Source organism: Nerophis ophidion, linkage group LG01, assembly GCF_033978795.1.
Source record: "Nerophis ophidion isolate RoL-2023_Sa linkage group LG01, RoL_Noph_v1.0, whole genome shotgun sequence".
Taxonomy (NCBI): Eukaryota; Metazoa; Chordata; class Actinopteri; order Syngnathiformes; family Syngnathidae; genus Nerophis; species Nerophis ophidion.
The window spans coordinates 68,454,711-68,475,165 of record NC_084611.1 but is presented as its reverse complement, the minus strand read 5'-3'; the positions used below and the strand labels follow the sequence as shown (position 1 = coordinate 68,475,165).

At 41.9% G+C, this 20,455-nt stretch overlaps 2 protein-coding genes across 2 annotated transcripts; both read left to right on the top strand.

Annotated features, from left to right (window-relative positions):
* The first annotated feature begins 1,030 nt into the window (after positions 1–1,030).
* ndufb6 (NADH:ubiquinone oxidoreductase subunit B) lies at positions 1,031–12,119 on the top strand. The gene is made up of 4 exons (XM_061909559.1): positions 1,031–1,303; positions 9,226–9,318; positions 9,389–9,433; positions 11,987–12,119. The coding sequence occupies exons 1-4, from the start codon at positions 1,124–1,126 to the stop codon at positions 12,050–12,052; spliced, it is 384 nt and encodes a 127-aa protein (XP_061765543.1). The 5' UTR covers positions 1,031–1,123; the 3' UTR covers positions 12,053–12,119.
* A 3,110-nt stretch (positions 12,120–15,229) lies between these two features.
* Positions 15,230–20,401, top strand: toporsa (topoisomerase I binding, arginine/serine-rich a). Its single transcript, XM_061909545.1, has 2 exons — positions 15,230–15,409; positions 18,040–20,401. Exon 2 carries the CDS (start codon positions 18,043–18,045, stop codon positions 20,131–20,133), a length of 2,091 nt encoding a protein of 696 aa, XP_061765529.1. The 5' UTR covers positions 15,230–15,409; positions 18,040–18,042; the 3' UTR covers positions 20,134–20,401.
* Positions 20,402–20,455: the final 54 nt, after the last annotated feature.

Below are 20,455 nucleotides of genomic sequence, written 5' to 3'. Positions count from 1 at the left end.
ATGACTAACATATTGTTTTTCATGAGCTGTGTACGAGTATTATATGTCTGGGGGGAAGGGGGGGGGGCTTCTTTGGAAATAATGTGTACCCCTTTCAGATATCGCATTTAGTTCCCACTAAAACATTCACATGTTGCGCAATGAGATGTAAAAATTGGGTCATGTGTACATTCCTGTAACTTTCTGTTTCTAAAATATACCTTTATTAGTATTTCTTTAATATAATGATATCATCTCATGATTACGGTTCGGGTTCAGTGATTCCGCATATGAATCTGGTGGGGTTCGGTACCTCCAACAAGGTTAAGAACCACTGCCCTAATCAGAGCAAAGCGTTTTTGGTTGGAAAAAAAGAGATAAAGAAGTAAAATACAGCACTATGTCATCAATTTCTGATTTATTAAATTGTATAACAGTGCAAAAATATTGCTCATTTGTAGTGGTCTTTCTTGAACTATTTGGAAAAAAAGATAAAAATAACAAAAAAATTGTTGAAAAATAAACAAGTAAATCAATTATAAATCAAGATTTAAAGTGCCCTCTTTGGGGATTGTAATAGAGATCCATCTGGATTCATGAACTTAATTCTAAACATTTCTTCACAAAAAATAAATCTTTAACATTAATATTTATGGAACATGTCCACAAAAAAATCTAGCTGTCAACACTGAATATTGCATTGTTGTATTTCTTTTCACGGTTTATGAACTTACATTCATATTTTGTTGAATTAGTATTCAATAAATATATTTATAAAGGATGTTTGAATTGTTGCTATTTTTAGAATATTTGAAAAAAATCTCACGTACCCCTTGGCATACCTTCAAGTACCCCCAGGGGTACCCATGCCCCCATTTGAGAACCACTGTTCTAACACATTGGACAATAAATACCCATGAAGGCTTCACACTGCCACCCTCCACACAAAATGTTTATTTCATCCTTTAAAATTCCAATAAAACAGTAGTTTACAAATGTACACTACATTTGTCCAGCAGGTGTCGCCACTACGTTCTCAGAGCAGCTGAAACACAAAACCTCACTTCCGGTCTCTGTAAACGACGTCCTCCATGGTGTCATTGTAGCTTCTGGCCGAGGTTGAACTCCCAATAACTGATAGAAAATGTCTGGCTACACTCCAGACGAGAAGCTCCGTTTGGACCAGCTCGTCAAGCTCCGCAGGCAGTGGCTGAAGGACCAGGAGCTCAGCCCCAGGGAGCCCGTCGTTGAGGCTAAACCTCCTGGTGCGGTCGCTCGGTTCTGGGCAGGCTTTCTTGAACCCAATAACCTGTGGCGGCTTTACGTGAGTCCAATGCTATCAGGCCTACAACTTTTACTTTGTGAATAACATTGGTTTCTGTCAACATTTACAGCGAATGTTGAATTGGATTGCTAAGATAACATCAACGTATTTCTCCCCTAACGTCAAAGGCCCGTTTTGTTTACAGCTATGATTATCAATCAATCATCCATCCATTTCAATCAATCAATCAATGTTTACTTATATAGCCCTAAATCACTAGTGTCTCAAAGGGCTGCACAAACCACCACGACATCCTCGGTAGGCCCACATAAGGGCAAGGAAAACTCACACCCAGTGGGACATCGGTGACAATAATGATCCAGTGGGACGTCTGTGACAATAATGATTATGAGAACCTTAGAGAGGAGGAAAGCAATGGATGTCGAGCGGGTCTAACATGATACTGTGAAAGTTCAATCCACAATGGATCCAACACAGTCGCGAGAGTCCAGTCCAAAGCGGGTCCAACTCAGCAGCGAGAGTCCCGTTCACAGCGGAGCCAGCAGGAAACCATCCCAAGCGGAGGCGGATCAGCAGCGCAGAGATGTCGAGGCGGATCAGCAGCGCAGAGATGTCCCCAGCCGATACACAGGCAAGCAGTACATGGCCACCGGATCGGACCGGACCCCCTCCACAGGGGAGAGTGGGACATAGAAGAAAAAGAAAAGAAACAGCAGATCAACTGGTCTAAAAAGGGAGTCTATTTAAAGGCTACAGTATACAAATGAGTTTTAAGGTGAGACTTAAATGCTTCTACTGAGGTGGCATCTCGAACTGTTACGGGGAGGGCATTCCAGAGTACTGGAGCCCGAACGGAAAACGCTCTATAGCCCGCAGACTTTTTTTGGGCTTTGGGAATCACTAACAAGCCGGAATCCTTTGAACGCAGATTTCTTGCCGGGACATATGGTACAATACAATCGGCAAGATAGGATGGAGCTAGACCGTGTAGTATTTTATACGTAAGTAGTAAAACCTTAAAGTCACATCTTAAGTGCACAGGAAGCCAGTGCAGGTGAGCCAGTACAGGCGTAATGTGATCAAACTTTCTTGTTCTTGTCAAAAGTCTAGCAGCCGCATTTTGTACCAACTGTAATCTTTTAATGCTAGACATGGGGAGACCCGAAAATAATACGTTACAGTAGTCGAGGCGAGACGTAACAAACGCATGGATAATGATCTCAGCGTCCTTAGTGGACAGAATGGAGCGAATTTTAGCGATATTACGGAGATGAAAGAAGGCCGTTTTAGTAACGCTTTTAATGTGTGCCTCAAAGGAGAGAGTTGGGTCGAAGATAATACCCAGATTCTTTACCGTGTCGCCTTGTTTAATTGTTTGGTTGTCAAATGTTAGAGTTGTATTATTAAATAGAGTTCGGTGTCTAGCAGGACCGATAATCAGCATTTCCGTTTTTTTGGCATTGAGTTGCAAAAAGTTAGCGGACATCCATTGTTTAATTTCATTAAGACACGCCTCCAGCTGACTACAATCCGGCGTGTTGGTCAGCTTTAGGGGCATGTAGAGTTGGGTGTCATCAGCATAACAGTGAAAGCTAACACCGTATTTGCGTATGATGTCACCTAGCGGCAGCATGTAGATGCTGAAGAGTGCAGGGCCAAGGACCGAACCCTGGGGAACTCCACACGTTACCTTAACGTAGTCCGAGGTCACATTGTTATGGGAGACACACTGCATCCTATCAGTAAGATAAGAGTTAAACCAAGACAGGGCTAAGTCTGACATACCAATTCGTGTTTTGATACGTTCTAATAAAATATTATGATCGACGGTATCGAAAGCAGCGCTAAGATCGAGGAGCAGCAACATAGATGACGCATCAGAATCCATCGTTAGCAATAGATCATTAGTCATTTTTGCGAGGGCTGTCTCCGTCGAGTGATTTGCCCTGAAACCGGATTGAAAGGTTTCACATAGATTGTTAGACGCTAAGTGTTCATTTAACTGCTCCGCAACAATTTTTTCGAGGATTTTTGAAATAAAGGGAAGGTGAGACACCGGTCGGTAGTTTACCATGAGGTCAGGATCGAGGATAGGTCTTTTAAGAAGAGGATGAATAACCGCTTTTTTGAATGCTAGGGGAACAGTGCCCGAGGAAAGTGATAAGTTTATAATATTTAGCACTGATGGACCTAATAATACAAAGAGCTCCTTGATCAGTTTCCCAGGAAGAGGGTCAAGTAAACATGTTGTTTGTTTTATTCCATTTACACGTTGTAACAATTCCTCTAATGTTATTTCCTCAAAACGAGAGAAACTATTTTGGAGGGCAGTATCCGCCGTATATACAATCGTGTCAGTGTTAATAGAACCCCGTTGTAGCTGGGACGCATTGTCTTTAATCTCCTTTCTAATGACTTCAATTTTCTTACTAAAGAATTGCATAAAGTCATCAGCTGAGTGGGTGGAGCTACTGGAAGGAGTCCCTTGTTGGGTAAGCGATGCTACCGTACTAAACAAAAATTTAGGATCGTTTTTATTACGGTGGATGAGATTTGAGTAATAATTAGCTTTAGCTAAGGTAAGCATGCGTTTATAAGTTATTAAACCATCACTAAATGCTTGATGGTGCACCTCAAGTTTAGTCGTGCGCCATTTGCGTTCCAGCTTTCTGCATAATAATTTCTGAGCTCTAGTTTCTTCTGTAAACCACGGGGTGCGCTTTTTTGGAGCCTTTTTTAACTTTAGCGGTGCTATGTTATCAATGGTTTCGCGCAGGGCGTCGTTAAAGTTGTTAGTGAGGTTATCAATAGAGCCCACATACTTTGGGAATGGTGCCATTACCGAGGGCAGTAGGTCAGCAAGAGTTGTCGTTGTGGCCGTATTAATGTTGCGGCTGCTATAGCAGTTATTATTATTATTAGTTTGACGAACATGCGTCTGAACCTCGAATTTTATAAGGTAATGATCGGACAATACTTTAGTATATGGGAGTATCGTAACTTTGGAAGCGGTGATACCCCTGACAAGCACTAGGTCTATCGTATTACCGTTGCGATGCGTGGGTTCATTTATTATTTGTGTGAGACCACAGCTATCAATTATAGTCTGGAGCGCTACGCACGGTGGGTCCGATGGGGTATTCATATGGATATTAAAGTCCCCCATTATGATTATATTATCGGCGTGTGTCACTAGATCAGCAACGAACTCTGAGAATTCATTGATAAAGTCCGAACAGGGCCCTGGGGGGCGGTAGATAACAGCCAGGTGTAGAGGCAGCGGTGTGACAGACCTCATAGTAAGCACCTCAAACGATTTATATTTATTATTTATGTTAGGACTAAGGTTAAAGTTTTCGTTGTATATTAGTGCGACCCCCCCACCCCTTTTAAGCGGACGGGCAATATGCGCATGTGTAAAGTTAGGAGGACATGCCTCATTTAGCGCAAAAAAGTCGTTTGGTTTAAGCCAGGTTTCACTGAGACCGATGACGTTAAGATTGTTGTCTCTGATGATATCATTAACTAACAACGTTTTGGGAGACAATGATCTTATGTTTAAAAAACCTATATTATAGGTAGTGGGCTGTTTTAGGGAGTTTTTGATCAAATTATCCGTAGTAGCAATATTAATAATGTTGTGTTTATTATGCCCAGTGCATTCAGTATAATTACGACCATATCTAGGAATTGATACGACGGGAATGTTCCGATTGTTTGTTTGTTGCTTTGATAAACTGCACGCATCATGGTTAGCCACCTCAGTAACGGGGATTTTCCGATTGTTTGTTTGTTGCTTTGATAAACTGCACGCATCATAGTTAGCCACCTCAGTAAAACACATGTCCAACTCTGAAACACTCAAAGCAGAAAAAACTTGTTCTAATTTAACTGACTCCTTACCCAGACCAGTAGTCTCGCATTTTCCATCTAAATCCGTCTTCGGGATGGAGGAAAGTGGTGTTCTGTGGGGATTCCTACCGCTTATTCCCTTCGGGGTCGCGGGAGCCTATCTCAGCTACAATCGGGCGGAAGGCGTGGTACACCCTGGACAAGTCGCCACCTCATCTCAGGGCATCAATGAATGATTATTTATATAACCCTAAATCACTAGTGTCTCAAAGGGCTGCACAAACCACAACACAAACCTCAACGACATCCACAGTAGAGCCCACATAAGCGCAAGGAATACTCACACCCAGTGGGACGTCGGTGACAATGATGACTATGAGAAACCTTGGAGAGGACCGCATATTTACTAGGATAATTCTGGGAAATTCTTTATCCTTCTATTGTGTTGCTAGTGTTTTATTGAGTTTAATAGTACCAGATAGTCGGAGGGGTGGGTCCACGGGTGTCTTGAGGCCAGTGTCTGAGGGAGGTCGACGGCAGCTGTATGAACGGCACAAGGTCAGCTGATCTCCGTGAATTTTAAACAAAGAATCACCGTGTGTTTATTTGGCTAAAGGCTAAAGCTTCCCAACTCCATCTTTCTACTTTGACTTCTCCATTATTAATTGAACAAATTGCAAAAGATTCAGCAACACAGATGTCCAAAATACTGTGTAATTATGCGGTTAAAGCAGACAACTTTTAGCCGCGAGTCGTGCAGCGCTAATAATTCCTTACAGTCCGTGACGTCACGCGCATGCGTCATCATTCCGCGACGTTTTCAACAATAAACTCTGCGGGAAATTTAAAATTGCAATTTAGTAAAGTAAACCGGCCGTATTGGCATGTGTTGCAATGTTAATATTTCATCATTGATATATAAACTATCAGACTGCGTGGTCTGTAGTAGTGGGTTTCAGTAGGCCTTTAATCTCCCCGTTTCTCTTCACTGCAGGCTTTGAACAAGACATGTTTGGGGTTGTGGAATATATTTGGATTTAGCCAACACACGGAGAATAATGGCCCTGCGATGAGGTAGCGACTTGTTCAGGGTGTACGCCGCCTTCCGCCCGATTGTAGCTGAGATAGTCACCAGCGCTCCCCGCGACCCCAAAAGGGAATAAGCGGTAGAAAATGGATGGATGGATGGACGGAGAATAATGTTATTTCCCCAATGTGTGTCGTTCTGCTTTTCCTCCCTACAGCAACACGGCGCATAATAGCGCAAAAAAGTGACAGCTGAGTGTTGTGTGAGGCAATGCAAATTAAACAATAAAAAAAAAAACATAACGGTTTGAATTGGTCCAGGTTATCTGTGACTGTTATTACTGACGGACAGGTGTCGCAGTGTGACTGCAGTCAGGCACGTAACAAAACCCTCGTCTCCATGGCAATGTCTCTGTCGCTTGGACTCATTTGCCGCTTTTCCACTAACGCAGGGGTAGGCAACCCAGAACGTTGAAAGAGCCATTTTGGACCCAAATAACACAACGCTGTCAAGCAGTCTTCATATAAAACTCACGGGCCGCACTCACATTAAACTTTCATATTAAGGTGGGGGTCGCAAAATAACATCTGAGAACCTAAAGTATGACAATTTTCCTGGTAGGGGGCTATCCCTTTATGGAGGATGCCTGTGCGTGACTTAGTTTAACGTGGGGAGACTAGTGCACAGACAGTCTAAACACGATCCTTGACAGATCCGGGTTAGGGTCCAGTGGCATGGAGTCAAAGACGACTGGGGACCCTTTTCTGCTGCAGCCTTCATCTGCGTTCCAGCCGTTATGACACTCCATAGATTTAGCAATCATCCTCCGCTTGTTCCACCGCTGAGGTCTTGGGTTGTTATTTCCCCATAACTGGTCCCGCCTGGATGTGGGGGTGCCTTCTTCCGCCATCGCAGCCGTTGTGGTGGTTCTTACATTTAACGTCTTCCGCCTGCTCCGCCGTTGAGGTCTTCACCGTATCCCTGGCTAGGGGACAGTCAGATACTAGGCCTTTGCCAAGGGCCACCTGGGGTAACAGTAGTAAAGGGGTTAACCTTCTAGTGCCCCAAGACCCCTTAGAGGAGCCCCCACTGCCGGATGAACTTTAACGTCATGCCCAGGACATATTCTAAGAATACATGTACATCATTGCATGTGGTCCTTGGGTAAAGAACAACATATCTTCCTCGACTGTGATTAGAGCTGGGCGATGTGGAGGAAAAAGTATATCTTGATTTCCATCCGTTTTCTACCGTTTGTCCCTTTCAGGGTCGTGGGGGGGTCGCCGGAGCTCTCAGCTGCATTCGGGCGGTAGGCGGTGTACACCCTGGACAAGTCGCCACCTCATCACAGAGCCAACACAGATAGATAGACAGACAACATTCGCACTCACATTCACACACTGGGGCCCATTTAGTGTTGCCAATCGACTTAAACTCGATATTTGGTATATATCTCGATGTATTTTTTGGTGAAAGTATACATATAAAGATAATCATTTTTGAGCGATCCATCCATCCATTTTCTACCGCTTATTCACTTTGGGGTCGCTGGGGGCACTGGTGCCTATCTCAGCTACAATCGGGCGGAATGCGGTGTACACCCTGGACAAGTCGCCACCTCATCGCAGGGCCAACACAGATAGACAGACAACATTCGCACTCACATTCACACACTAGAGCCCATTTAGTGTTGCCAATCGACTTAAACACGATATTTGGTATACATCTCGATATGTTTTTTGGTGAAAGTATATATAAATATAAAGATACACATTTTTTAGCGATATTCAGTAAAATTGAAGTGAATCGGGGCTGGGCGAGATCTTACATTTGTTGTTGTTTTTTCATTTAAAAACATAGTTAAAAGTCTGAAAACACTTAAACACCTCAAAGTACAATGTACAAAAAACAGCGAAATGATAAAACATATATATGTTAATACTAAATCATAATAACAGATTTGTTTTAAATGCATGTATAGATTTTTCGAGCCTTTTTAAAGAAAATCATATCATGGCAAATTACTCACACCCATAACCATGGCCCCACTGCCAGTCTGAGTTATGATTTTACCAAAGGTGGCAATCATAAATAAAGATTCCAGCACATACACAATGTTGAGATCTATAGCTTTATTCTGATAAATATGACAAACGCACACGTACTCGTAACAACATGGCTCATTGGCGATACTTGCCCGGCCATGCAGTTACAGTGAGCTGTGAGCACTTCTCCGTCTTTCACAAGCAGCCAAGTTTTCAGTGGTGTCTCCGATTATCATTAACATAATGGGAAATGGAAAAACAGTTAATCAAGACTATATCGAGTGCTACTCACAGTTTTGTTCACAAGAACACATCTTAGCAAAGCACAAAGTTAAATCATAAAATGCAACCTTATCTGAGCAAAAACGATGCATGGTTTGTCCAGAAGAACCTTTTATACCAATTTCCTTGACCCTGCCATACAAAAATATGTTGTCGGCCTCCTTGCTTTTCCAAGCTTTCGTCTCTTTTGCCGTGTAAAAGAACGTCTAAAGCACCAGATAGTTGGACATGTCTGTGTACACGACCAACGAATAATCTTTTAGAGCACTCGACAATTCTTTCTTGATAATGTATAAGGATCAGTTCTATTGCACAGTTGGCTTTTTTTCCTTGTATCTGTTTTTAGCGGCAAGAACTAGGCACCTTGCGTACTCGGATAGTTCACACACTGTTTGCACAGCAGCTATATTGGTTTGGTGGACCACCACTCCCAGCAATATTTCAAAAGAACCTTTTATCTCCACAACAAACGCCACTTTTCATCCTTATCCCGGAATATAAATGAATCATTTTTTAATCTCATCGCAACGCATGTATCGTGATGCGAATGAAATCGTCCACCACAAAGAGATTTACATCCCTCGTGGTAGTGCGATGTCATCATGTAATTTGTAATGAAAATAGGCTCACACATATAAATATTTGTGTCACCGCTTGTATTTGATAACACTGCCACAGTTCCCTTATCATTTGTTGTCATTGGATTGTTCTGTATGTGGCAGACCTCTGGTTTACAGTATGTTTCTTCCTCACAGACGTACAAAGCCTACAGAGGTGGTGTTTTCACATTAACACGGTTGTTGATTCCAGCTTGGGTCGTCCACTACTTCGTGAAATACCATATTGCAGTAAGTTACAATTTGCATTCAATTTATTATTAAATGTGATTAAATATGCTTTTATTACTGTCCTTCACAGGAAAGGCCCTATGGCATTGTGGAATTGAAGCCCAAGCTTTACCCAGTGAGTATCATCAATTCCTCTATATTTTCCTTGTTTTACATATTGAAAACTAACTTTTGTGTCCTTACTACTTAGTATCTGAGCGTAAACTGTCAAAGCAATTATGTTATATAGTAGTGGTGTCAAAAAACGAAAAAAAAAAAAGATTTTCAGATTAATCACGACTCTTATTTGTAAAGATTGTTAATCGATTTAAAAAACAAAAAAACAAAATAAAAAAAAACCATTTAAACTTTTTTTCCTAATCTGTCCTATCCACCCACTTAGGCAAATCATATTGTTGGTGTAGATCCCTGTATCTGCTCTACAGATTTACATTGGAAAAGACAAACTTGGGATACTTATTTTGTTGCCTTATTCGTATTTGACTTTATTAAATGTTTGGGAAGCATTTTATTAAACAAAAACGGTTTTCTTTTAAGTAATGTAGAAATTGATCAGAGCTGTTTATTTTATGGAGGAATGTAGTTAATCATAGAACTGGCATGCAATCTTATAAAAAAAAGTATAGATTTTGAGCCCAAAAATTCACAGCCCTATTAAATAGACCCAAATAGTGCTCTCGGCTTTAATTGGCACTGTTTACACTGGACAACAAATCTAATGTTTTGCCCCCAATTGACACGAATCTCATCGCAGGGCCAACACAGATAGACAGACAACATTCACACGCACATTCATTCACACACTAGGGCCAATTTAGTGTTGCCAATCAACCTATCCCCAGGCGAATTGTCCAGGGTGTACATTGCCTTCCGCCCGATTGTAGCTGAGATAGACACCAGCGACCCCAAAAGGGAATAAGCAATAGAAAATGGATGGGAAGGATGACACGACTCTGATATTTTTTGGCACTTGCTCCAAAGTGCGTCAAACCTGATATTTTCACATCAGATTTGAGCAACATCAAGGGGTAGTTAGAATCCAATTGAAATCTTATATTTTCAAATGTGAGTTCAGTCTACAAACAATGTTACCTGTTTGGGACTTTTACATCATCTTTCTTTGAGTTACGTCAATCGTGTGCCCAGTTCTTTTTATTCCTGCAGTTGTTTTCTATTACATACCTATTTCTTCTACACTACAGCCTCGGCACAAACCTACTAACACTAACACACGTCCCATGTTTTTCCGTGTAGTAGCGGCTTTCATGTTTCTTTTACTTCCCACTTCCTTTTTTTCCCTTCATCTAACTGCACATGCAAGTAACATCGAGGCCACATTGGGGCATGTGCGCGTTTATACTGGAGTCTAAGAATGATCATTTTTTACTTGTAAACTACACAGTCAGCTGGAAAAAAATCAGATTTTGAAAATTAAAATGAAAAATCATATCGGGTCCACTTTGGCCTGCAGTGTAAACTTGGTCAGTCAGTACATGTCCATGCACTGAATTAGTCTGATTTCTCAAATACTTTGGCTTTAAATAACCATCCTACAATTCATGGATACACCTTAATTTGATTGTTTTTTGAAAAGTTGGATTAACAGACCTTGATTATGCAATTGGCAGCCAGATCTCTCCAGTGGGTTTGTGTCGTCGGAGAGGACCCTTCATATCGCACATGCGCCAGTCTCAGCGCGCAATATCGCACATGCGCCAGTCTCAGCGCGCAAGATAAAACCTGGAAGCAGATACTATTTAAAAAAAACATACACAACAACTGGAGTGAAGAGGAGACTGTTTATTTGCTTCACAAAAAAGAACAGAATATTTTGAAGTGCATCGATGGGAGAAGGAAAGAAACAGAGCTTTATTATGATGGTGGCTAAGGAATTGGAGAATGTCGACTTAATTTGGACTCCCGAATGAATTACAAATAACATGGAAGAGAATGAAGCAGGTATACTACAGGGCAAATAATAAAGTGTACACAAACGTCTTCACGCTGCACTTGTGCGCTCCAAGCTGATTAACAATAACTCTGTATTCCACACAACTGGCAGTATAGTTCAGAACACTAGCAACCGTCATCTGGAACAATAATGGCCAGGGAAAGAATGGTCTTTTCCTTCGGATTTAAAACTCCTATCAAACCACAGAGCCTTATGAATGCATTCCTAGACGTTTGAAAGTTTTGTTTCTATGATTCTCCATCCCAAAAATGTATTTGAAACAACTCCCCTGCCAGTCTTTCTTTGCATTCTTGGTAGTAGTGTCATGTTCGTAACGGAATCCAAGATCATTTCTTGATGCTGTCAGCTATTCAACATCAGCTTAGTCATTAGATGTAATATTTATAATATGTGCCAAAATTACAGCGTACATGAAATACAACAGAGCGAGGCTGTTTACTTGTTTTGATCCGCAGATGCTGGTGGGATGTCATAGTCAACCGGAAAAGCAATACATTTATCCATGCTTAAAGAAAAAAATACAACAAAAAAGAACTATTCGCGAAATCAGCCAATTTAGTGCATGGAAATGTAGTGGTTGATGCCAAGCCCCATTTAGTCGGGAAGCATTCTTTATAAAAAAAATACAGTTTGGTTGTTACTTGTTACAAAGTTTGATACCTGTAAAACTCCTAATGTATGTATTTGTGTGTTTAGGGTGACGTGATCCTGGAGACGGGCGAAGTTGTTCCAGACCTCCCTGAAAGCCATGGTCATCACTGACATGGAAATATCATGATATCTGTTGTAAAAAAACTGTGAATATGCCAATAAAAGAAAAATATTAGTATTTCTCGTTTTTGTATGAGTCTGTTTCTTGAAGTTGTTGTAAATATAACTCAAGAATTTCAATCACATTTTTTTTCCACAAAGTATTGTCTCTACTTGATTCACTATTTTGCTTTTTCTTAATATTTTCTATTACGCAAAACCAACTTTTCTTTCCTACTGTTACCTGTTTTTGTGTATTTGGGATCTGCATAAATTCCTAAAATTTTAAATCAAACCGTAAAGGCTTGGTGTTGATAAAATATTGCCTGCCTTCACACTTCTCCCAAACGAGCTGTTTGGAATTTGCCCCATTAGTGACATTTTTCCCAATTGTGACATTAGCAGATATCTCCATATATGGTAAACATTTACCCTAAGTGTTTTGTGCGAGACGGCCACTGTAGTCAATTCAATAACCCACGTTTTTGCAATCCTCCAGTTGTGGGGCAGTCTGGCTCATACATGCACATGCATCCTCAACTGTTGCCACTTCTAATACAAAGTACGTATACTTCTAACCTATATCTTGTCAGTAGACTTGATAAAGTAGTGCTAAAAACTACAACTTAGCTGGCGGGGAGAACATGTAAATACAACCGCCTATATGTGTTCAGGGTAGTATGGCTTACGGACATACTACCCTGAACATGCCCGATCTCGGAAGATAAGCAGCGTTGTGCCTGGTTAGTACTTGGATGGAAGACCGCCTGGGAATACCAGGTGTCAAATACCTGCTCAGTGGCCTTGTGGTTAGTGTCCGCCCTGAGATCAGCCGAGTCATACCAAAGACTATAAAAATGGGACCCATTACCTCCCTTGGTATCAAGGGTTGGAATTGGGGGTTGAATAACCAAAAATTATTCCTGGGCAGGGTGCCGCTGCTGCTCACTGCTCCCCTCACCTCCCAGGGGGTCAACAAGGGGATGGGTCAAATGCAGAGGACAAATTTCACCACATCTAGTGTGTACTTTAACTTAACTATATGACTCCTTTTAATGCATTAACTGTTGCTGCAGAAGTAGGCACCATATTTAAAGGCCTACTGAAACCCACTACTACTGACCACGCAGTCTGATAGTTTATATATCAATGATGAAATCTTGACATTGCAACACATGCCAATACAGCCGGTTTAGTTTACTAAATTGCAATTTTTAATTTTCTGTGAAGTATCCTGTTGAAAACGTTGCGGAATGATGACCCGTATGATGACGCTTGCACGTGACGTCACTGGTGGTAGCGGACATGTTCTTCCAGCACCGATCACGGCTAAAAGTAGTCTGTTTTTATCGCATAATTACATAGTATTCTGGACGTCTGTGTTGCTGAATCTTTTGCAATTTGTTCAATTAATAATGGAGACTACAAAGAAGAAAGATGTTGGTGGAAAGCATCGTATTGCGGCCGGCTGTAGCAACACAAACACAGCCGGTGTTTCTTTGTTTACATTCCCTTAAGATGACGGGGAAGCTTTAATATGGAACAGAGCGGTCAAGCGAACATGGTTCACTACCACATGTCAACCGGCAAGTTTCGGTGAGAAAATTGTGGTAATAAGTCTGCTCTTACCGTAGACATGAGCGGAGCTTGTGTTGTTCCTCCTGCAGAGAGGCAGCTGCGACTTTCTTGGCTCCTCCGTGGCTTCCCTCAGAGACACTGCCTGTCACCACACCCCTCCGACTTTCAGGTATGGCTATATAATCTCACTAAAACACTAGTACTTAAGATGTGACTTTAAGGTTTTACTACTTACGAATAAAATACTACAAGGTCTAGCTCCAGCCTATTTTGCCGATTGTATTGTACCATATGTCCCGGCAAGAAATCTGTGTTCAAAGGACTCCGGCTTATTAGTGATTCCCAAAGCCCAAAAAAAGTCTGCGGGCTTTAGAGCGTTTTCATTTCGGGCTCCAGTACTCTGGAATGCCCTCCCGGTAACAGTTCGAGATGCCTCCTCAGTAGAAGCATTATCTCACCTTAAAACTCATTTGTATACTCTAGCCTTTAAATAGACTCCCTTTTTAGACCAGTTGATCTGCCGTTTATTTTCTTTTTCTCCTATGTCCCACTCTGCCTTGTGCAGGGAGTCCGGTCCGATCCGGTGGCTATGGATGACGTACTGGCTGTCCAGAGTCGGGACCCAGGATGGACCGCTTGCCTGTGAATCGGCTTGGGACATCCCTGCGCTGCCGATCCGCCTCTGCTTGGGATGGTTTCCTGCTGGCTCCGCTGTGAACGGAACTCTCGCTGCTGTGTTGGATCCATTATGGATTGAACTTTCACAGTATCATGTTAGACCTGCTCGACATCCATTGCTTTCGTCCTCTCCAAGGTTCTCATAGTCATCATTGTCACCGACGTCCCACTGGGTGTGAGTTTTTCTTGCCCTTATGTTGGCCTACCGAGGATGTCGTAGTGGTTTGTGTTGTGGTTTGTGCAGCCCTTTGAGACACTAGTGATTTAGGGCTATATAAGTAAACATTGATTGATTGATTGATAGTAACACAATAAGCAGATAAGGGATTTTCCAGAATTATCCTGGTAAATGTGTCTAATAACATCTAAATCGCTCCCACTGCCCTGGTCTTTTTTTATTTTTAATAGTCCCTCACTCTTACTATCCTTACCCACAAATCTTTCATCCTCACTCAAATTAATGGGGAAATTGTCGCTTTCTCAGTCCGAATTGCTCTGGCTGCTGGTGGCCATGATTGTAAACAATGTGCGAATGTGAGGAGTTCTACAACCCATGACGTCACGCGCACATCGTCTGCTACTTCCGGTACAGGCAAGGCTTTTTTATTAGCGACCAAAAGTTGCAGTCTTTATTGTCGATGTTCTCTACTAAATCCTTTCAGAAAAAATATGGCAATATCGCGAAATGATCAAGTATGACACATAGAATGGACCTGCTATCCCGGTTTAAATAAGAAAATGTCATTTCAGTAGGCCTTTAACAACAGAGCAAAGCATAGAAAGGTAAATTATTATTACTATTACAATTATTGAAATAATAATGGACTCGAAAAAGCCTTAGTAGTTATTTTTTATATTCGTGTACATTACACGTTCCCCAGTTAATTTTCTATTTTCCGAGACCGGAAGTCTTGCGCTTTTATTGCGAAAATCGGAAGTAGACGACGAATTATGAAATGTACTGTGGCAGTGTATGGTCGGATATGATAACGCTGAGATACATTCGTGGCTTGTAAAGAGTACTGGAATGTCTCATATATTTGTACAAGTACGATTGTGACTGACGAAAACACCAACTGATCGTCAATCTACGGTGGCGAGTTAAAATCAGAGGTAAATATGCTTTATTTAATGGCAAACGTAACTACTCGTTCAAATCTTAGCCGAGCTAGCTAGTTAGCATTCGACGTCACCCAGCTAGCCGTAGCCGGCGAGCTAACCGAGCAAGTCTTGTTTCAAACATTATCGACTCTCAATGCACTTATTTTTAACGTTTGCCTTTAAATAGCATTCACAGTTACATATAGCATTTGTTGCTGTCCGTGAGCAGAAGGAGTGAAGCTCAAAAAGTTGCTATCCGTCATGTCATAATATATGGTATACAACCACAGACAATAATGCCATCCATCCATTTCCTACCGTTTACTCCCTTTTGGGGTCATGGGGGGCGCTGGCGCCTATCTCAGCTACAATCAGGCGGAAGGCGGGGTACACCATTGGCAAGTCGCTACCCCATCGCAGGGCCAACACAGATAGACAACATTCACACTCACATTCACACACTAGGGCTAATTACAGACAATAATAATCTAACACAAAAAGAACCCACTTTAATAAATACATAGGTTGGGTGTGGATGTATGGAAGAACAGTGCAATTAGGTCTTACATCAGAAACACCAAACCAAGAAATACAAATGTAATTGACTTTGTTTAACTACACTATTACTGAAATAGACTCCAGCGACCCTGAAAGGTACAAGCGGTAGAAAATGGATGGATGGATTACTACTTGCAGCTCGGTGGAACAGGGGTTAGTGCATGTGCCTCATAATGCGAAAGTCATGAGTTCAATCCCGGGCTCAGGATCTTCCTTTGTGGAGTTTGCATGTTCTCCCCGTGACTGCGTGGGTTCCGGCTTCCTCCCACCTCCAATGCACTTGGGGATAAGTTGATTGGCAACACTAAATTGGCCCTAGTGTGTGAGTGTTGTCTGTCTATCAGTGTTGCCCCTGTGATGAGGTGGCGACTTGTCCAGGGTATACCACGCCTTCCGCCCGATTGTAGCTGAGATAGGCACCAGCGACCCCAAAGGGAATAAGCGGTAGAAAATGGATGGATGGAAATTGATGGATATATATATATATATATATATATATATATATATATATATATATATATATATATATATATATATATATATATATATATATATATATATATATATATGTGTATGTATGTATGTATGTATGTATGTATGTGTGTGTACCAATCAAAGTGCAAAGCCATAGGCTCTCAATTTCAGTAAATAACTTAAATTTGGAACACAGCATCATCGTTTTCGCAGCTTTTCGGTTGTTAGGGTAGAGTGTTGTAATCTAGAGTTGTAAATCTTTTTTAAAGGCAAAAAAAACAGGTTGGGTATTGAGAAACTTATATTTATGAATATAAAACTTAGCCAATAGTGTAATGATTACAAGTAGGTTTTTGGATTGTCCTCAAATCATCCATCGCGTCACGTGTTTTTAAACATCACAATGCCTAAGATACCTAAGATGCATAGACTTAAGATGTGTACATACAAGGCCCTTGTACGTACACATTCAAATCCTTTTTTTTTTTTTTTTTAAATACGTTAATGCAGTCAAACGAAGAAGTTATGAAAGCGACGTGCGACCCCGAAAGTGTAAGCCGTAGAAAAATGCACGGATAGAAGTTTGTAACGTTAGTTTCCTTACTTTTGTATTATTACTATAAACAAATATTATTTGACCTTCATTTTTAAAAGGCCTGCTACATCAAGGTATAAAAGTGTAAGATTTGTAACGTTAGTTTCCTTACTTTTGTCTGTACAACAAATAAGTGTTAATAGTGATGTTAATTGATTGATTGATACTTTTATTAGTAGATTGCACAGTTCGGTACATACGCCGCCTTCCACCCGATTGTAGCTGAGATAGGCTCCAGCACCCCCCGCGACCCCAAAAGGGACAAGCGGTAAAAAATGGATGGATGGATGGATTACTACTACTACGACTCTAATACACAATGTAGAGTTCTGAAAGGGGGAAGATTCCAGAAATTTCTCAGTACGACCATCGTAGTACCCTCACTGTTTAATTATTTTATATATAAATACAATCTTGAGACAACTTGGTGACCTATTTAAAATAAAAAATAGCATTAATCATAGTATACATAAAGTAATACACCTTATATGGTTAGATCCGAGTTTGCACCAGAAGTACATAGTGTTTTCAAATATTACTTGCATATAATTTTATGATCTGGTCCATTTTAGAATATAAACATTTACCACATTTTGAGGGTTAATTAGAGTTGTTATTTCCAAAACACTAGGTAAATAAACGGTTCAATCATACCTGATCTAAAGTGTGTTTCAAATTTTGGTCGCCTGTGCGATTTAGTCTTGACACCCCTAAATAAAATCTTAGACTAATGTCAAAACTGCAAAACTCATCTATAATGTAGAGGATAACTTACTAAAATTTATTGCAGTAGGTTCTTCAGAATATTAGTTATACATGTTGTATAGCGAGGATCTTCGACCAGGTCTTAAAAACAGCAGAGCCCTCCTGTCATTTAGATGATCTTGGACGAGCAAATATCTCCAATGGACCTAATAAACATGTTTCCATTCAGCTACACAATTTAAACTAATGCTGAGAATCTCATGGTAAAATATCCAAATAGTGAGAATTATAACCACTTTTTTTGTTCTAGGTCATGTCGGCCATAAAGATCGCCCTTCAGCAGAATCAGAAGAGGAACAGGAGGAAAACACCAGAAACCCAATCTGCCGAGGTGTCGCCCGACTCAAAGTGTCCTATCTGCTTGGACCTATTTAACAACATTTCCTATCTGGACATCTGCCTTCACAAGTTCTGTTTTCGCTGCATCCATGAGTGGTCTAAGAACAAGGCCGAGTGCCCTTTATGCAAGCAGCCGTTTAATTCAATATATCACAGTATCAAATCGGAGCAGGACTTTAAACAATATGACCTGAAGCCAGTGACGAATGGATCCTTTGGGATGTTTGGTGGGGTGCGCTTTAGGTACCGCACTACTCTTACTGGAGTGCAACGACAACAATGGGGACGGACCTCCACCCCGCCAGACAACGGCGTCCTATTTGAATCGTCAGCAAATCCTCCCCAGCAGCGTGAGACTCGCTTCATGAGGCGCGTTAAGATGTCGATGGCGGCCAGGAGGAAAGCCGCAAGCGAAGGCAGGACGCTGCACAACATCAGAGAGCAAGAAATGATCAACTTCAGGCGGGATCTCTACCGACAGGGGCTGAGGGTTCGCAACGTCCGTGATGGCGGTCGCTGCCGGGACACTTCAGCTGAGTTCTATCGCAAGAATCCTGCCTGTCTACACAGACTCATCCCGTGGCTTAAACGAGAGCTGGTGGTGCTCTATGGAGCTCACGGCTCCCTGGTTAACATAGTGCAGCACATAATCATGTCACGCATCACACGTGTCGATGTGGAAGACGGAGCCATCCAGGAGGAGCTTCGACCATTTCTTCAGGGCCGCACGGAACATTTCCTGCACGAGTTCATTAGCTTTGCAAAGTCCCCTTTCAACATGGAAGCCTACGATCAGCACGCCGTGTATGACGGCTCGACCCACTCCTCTAATTCAGACAGCAGCTCTACCTCATCTGTAATAGCCATCTCTGAGGATGAGGGAAGCTCTGTGCACTTAGAACCCCCTCGAACGCCAGGATACAACACGTCCAATCTGAGCCTCTCCCTGTGGGACGATGAGACGCCCGGGCCGTCGTACTCCACCACGGCAGAGCAAAGCAGGGCAGAAAGGGAGTCGGTCCAGAACTCTGATTCAGATAGCAGCGTTGAGGAAGGAGCGCAAGAGTTGGCGGATTCTCCAGCTGATCAAACCAAATCGACCCAAATTCAAGTTGAGGATAGTTTGTCTTCGGACAGCGACGATTGTCTCATTGTAGGTTATGTGAAGCCCAATGTTGATAGAACTCCTGAGCTGGTGCACCTCTCCTCCGATTCAGAGTCTATCAGTGACAACATTAAAGAAGAGCCTCCTGAACCGCAGAAAAGATCTGGTACACTTAACTCTGGCCGACACAACACATCCAGCCAATTGGAAAGTAAAGACCGAGGCCGTCGTGACCGATCAAGCCAGAAACGCAGCTCGCACAAGAGGAAGAAGTCAAGCCGAGAGCACAGATGTCACAGCAGGAGCTCAGTTACCTGTCACAGTAGAGAATATTCATACTCTAGCAGCAGAGAATCTCACCACACAAATGATGACAGTAAATATCAAAGGAAAGAATCCTACTTTCGCAGTAGCCGAAAGCTTTCGTATCGACACACTCGCTCAAGGAGTCGAAGCAGAGACTCAAGGCGACGAGACAGAAGGAAGTCTCGGTCTAGGACTTATTCCAGCAGTCGCTCGCCGTCAACGTTCTTGAAGAGATCGCATCACGACAAGCCTGGTGGCAAGAGAAAGTACAAACTGCGACATTTGGAGGACCATCCCAAAGACGACGACACTTGTGAAAGCAAAGATAAGACCAGGGAAGAGGAGAACAGTAGTCCGAAAGTGGAGCTCGACAATGAGACAAGTGCTTCCCACCGGAGCAGGCGTCACAAGAAGAAGAAGAAGCACAAGAAGAAGAGTAGAAGGCACAAGAGCAGCGAGCGTGTGGAGAAACGCTCGTCTTTTATCACCATCAACAGCGACAGCGATCACGTTAACACCTCCAGCAGAGACTTAACACCTGTCAACAACGTCACTGGCCAGACAATGGACTCCAATTATCCAGTGCTGACTTGATATGCCGACAAAGCTTTTAACTGCAGTATTTTTAATTTTACTGCTTCCGATCATCACCAACATGGACTATTTAGCAACTTCATTATAAACAAGGACACATGGGGATATTGTTCTTAAAAGTCGTTTTTGAAATGTGTTTACTTAAGGCACACTCAGGGATTATTTACAGTGATTTTTTGTCCTGTTAAGTCCCCTATGCCACATGACGATGTTCATCTGTTGCACTTGGAACAGCAAGAATATTTGTATTAAATCTTATTTTAGTGTCTATTGTCAGCTGCTTCCATAATCACAGTTGAATCATTGCTCATCCACTTCTGGA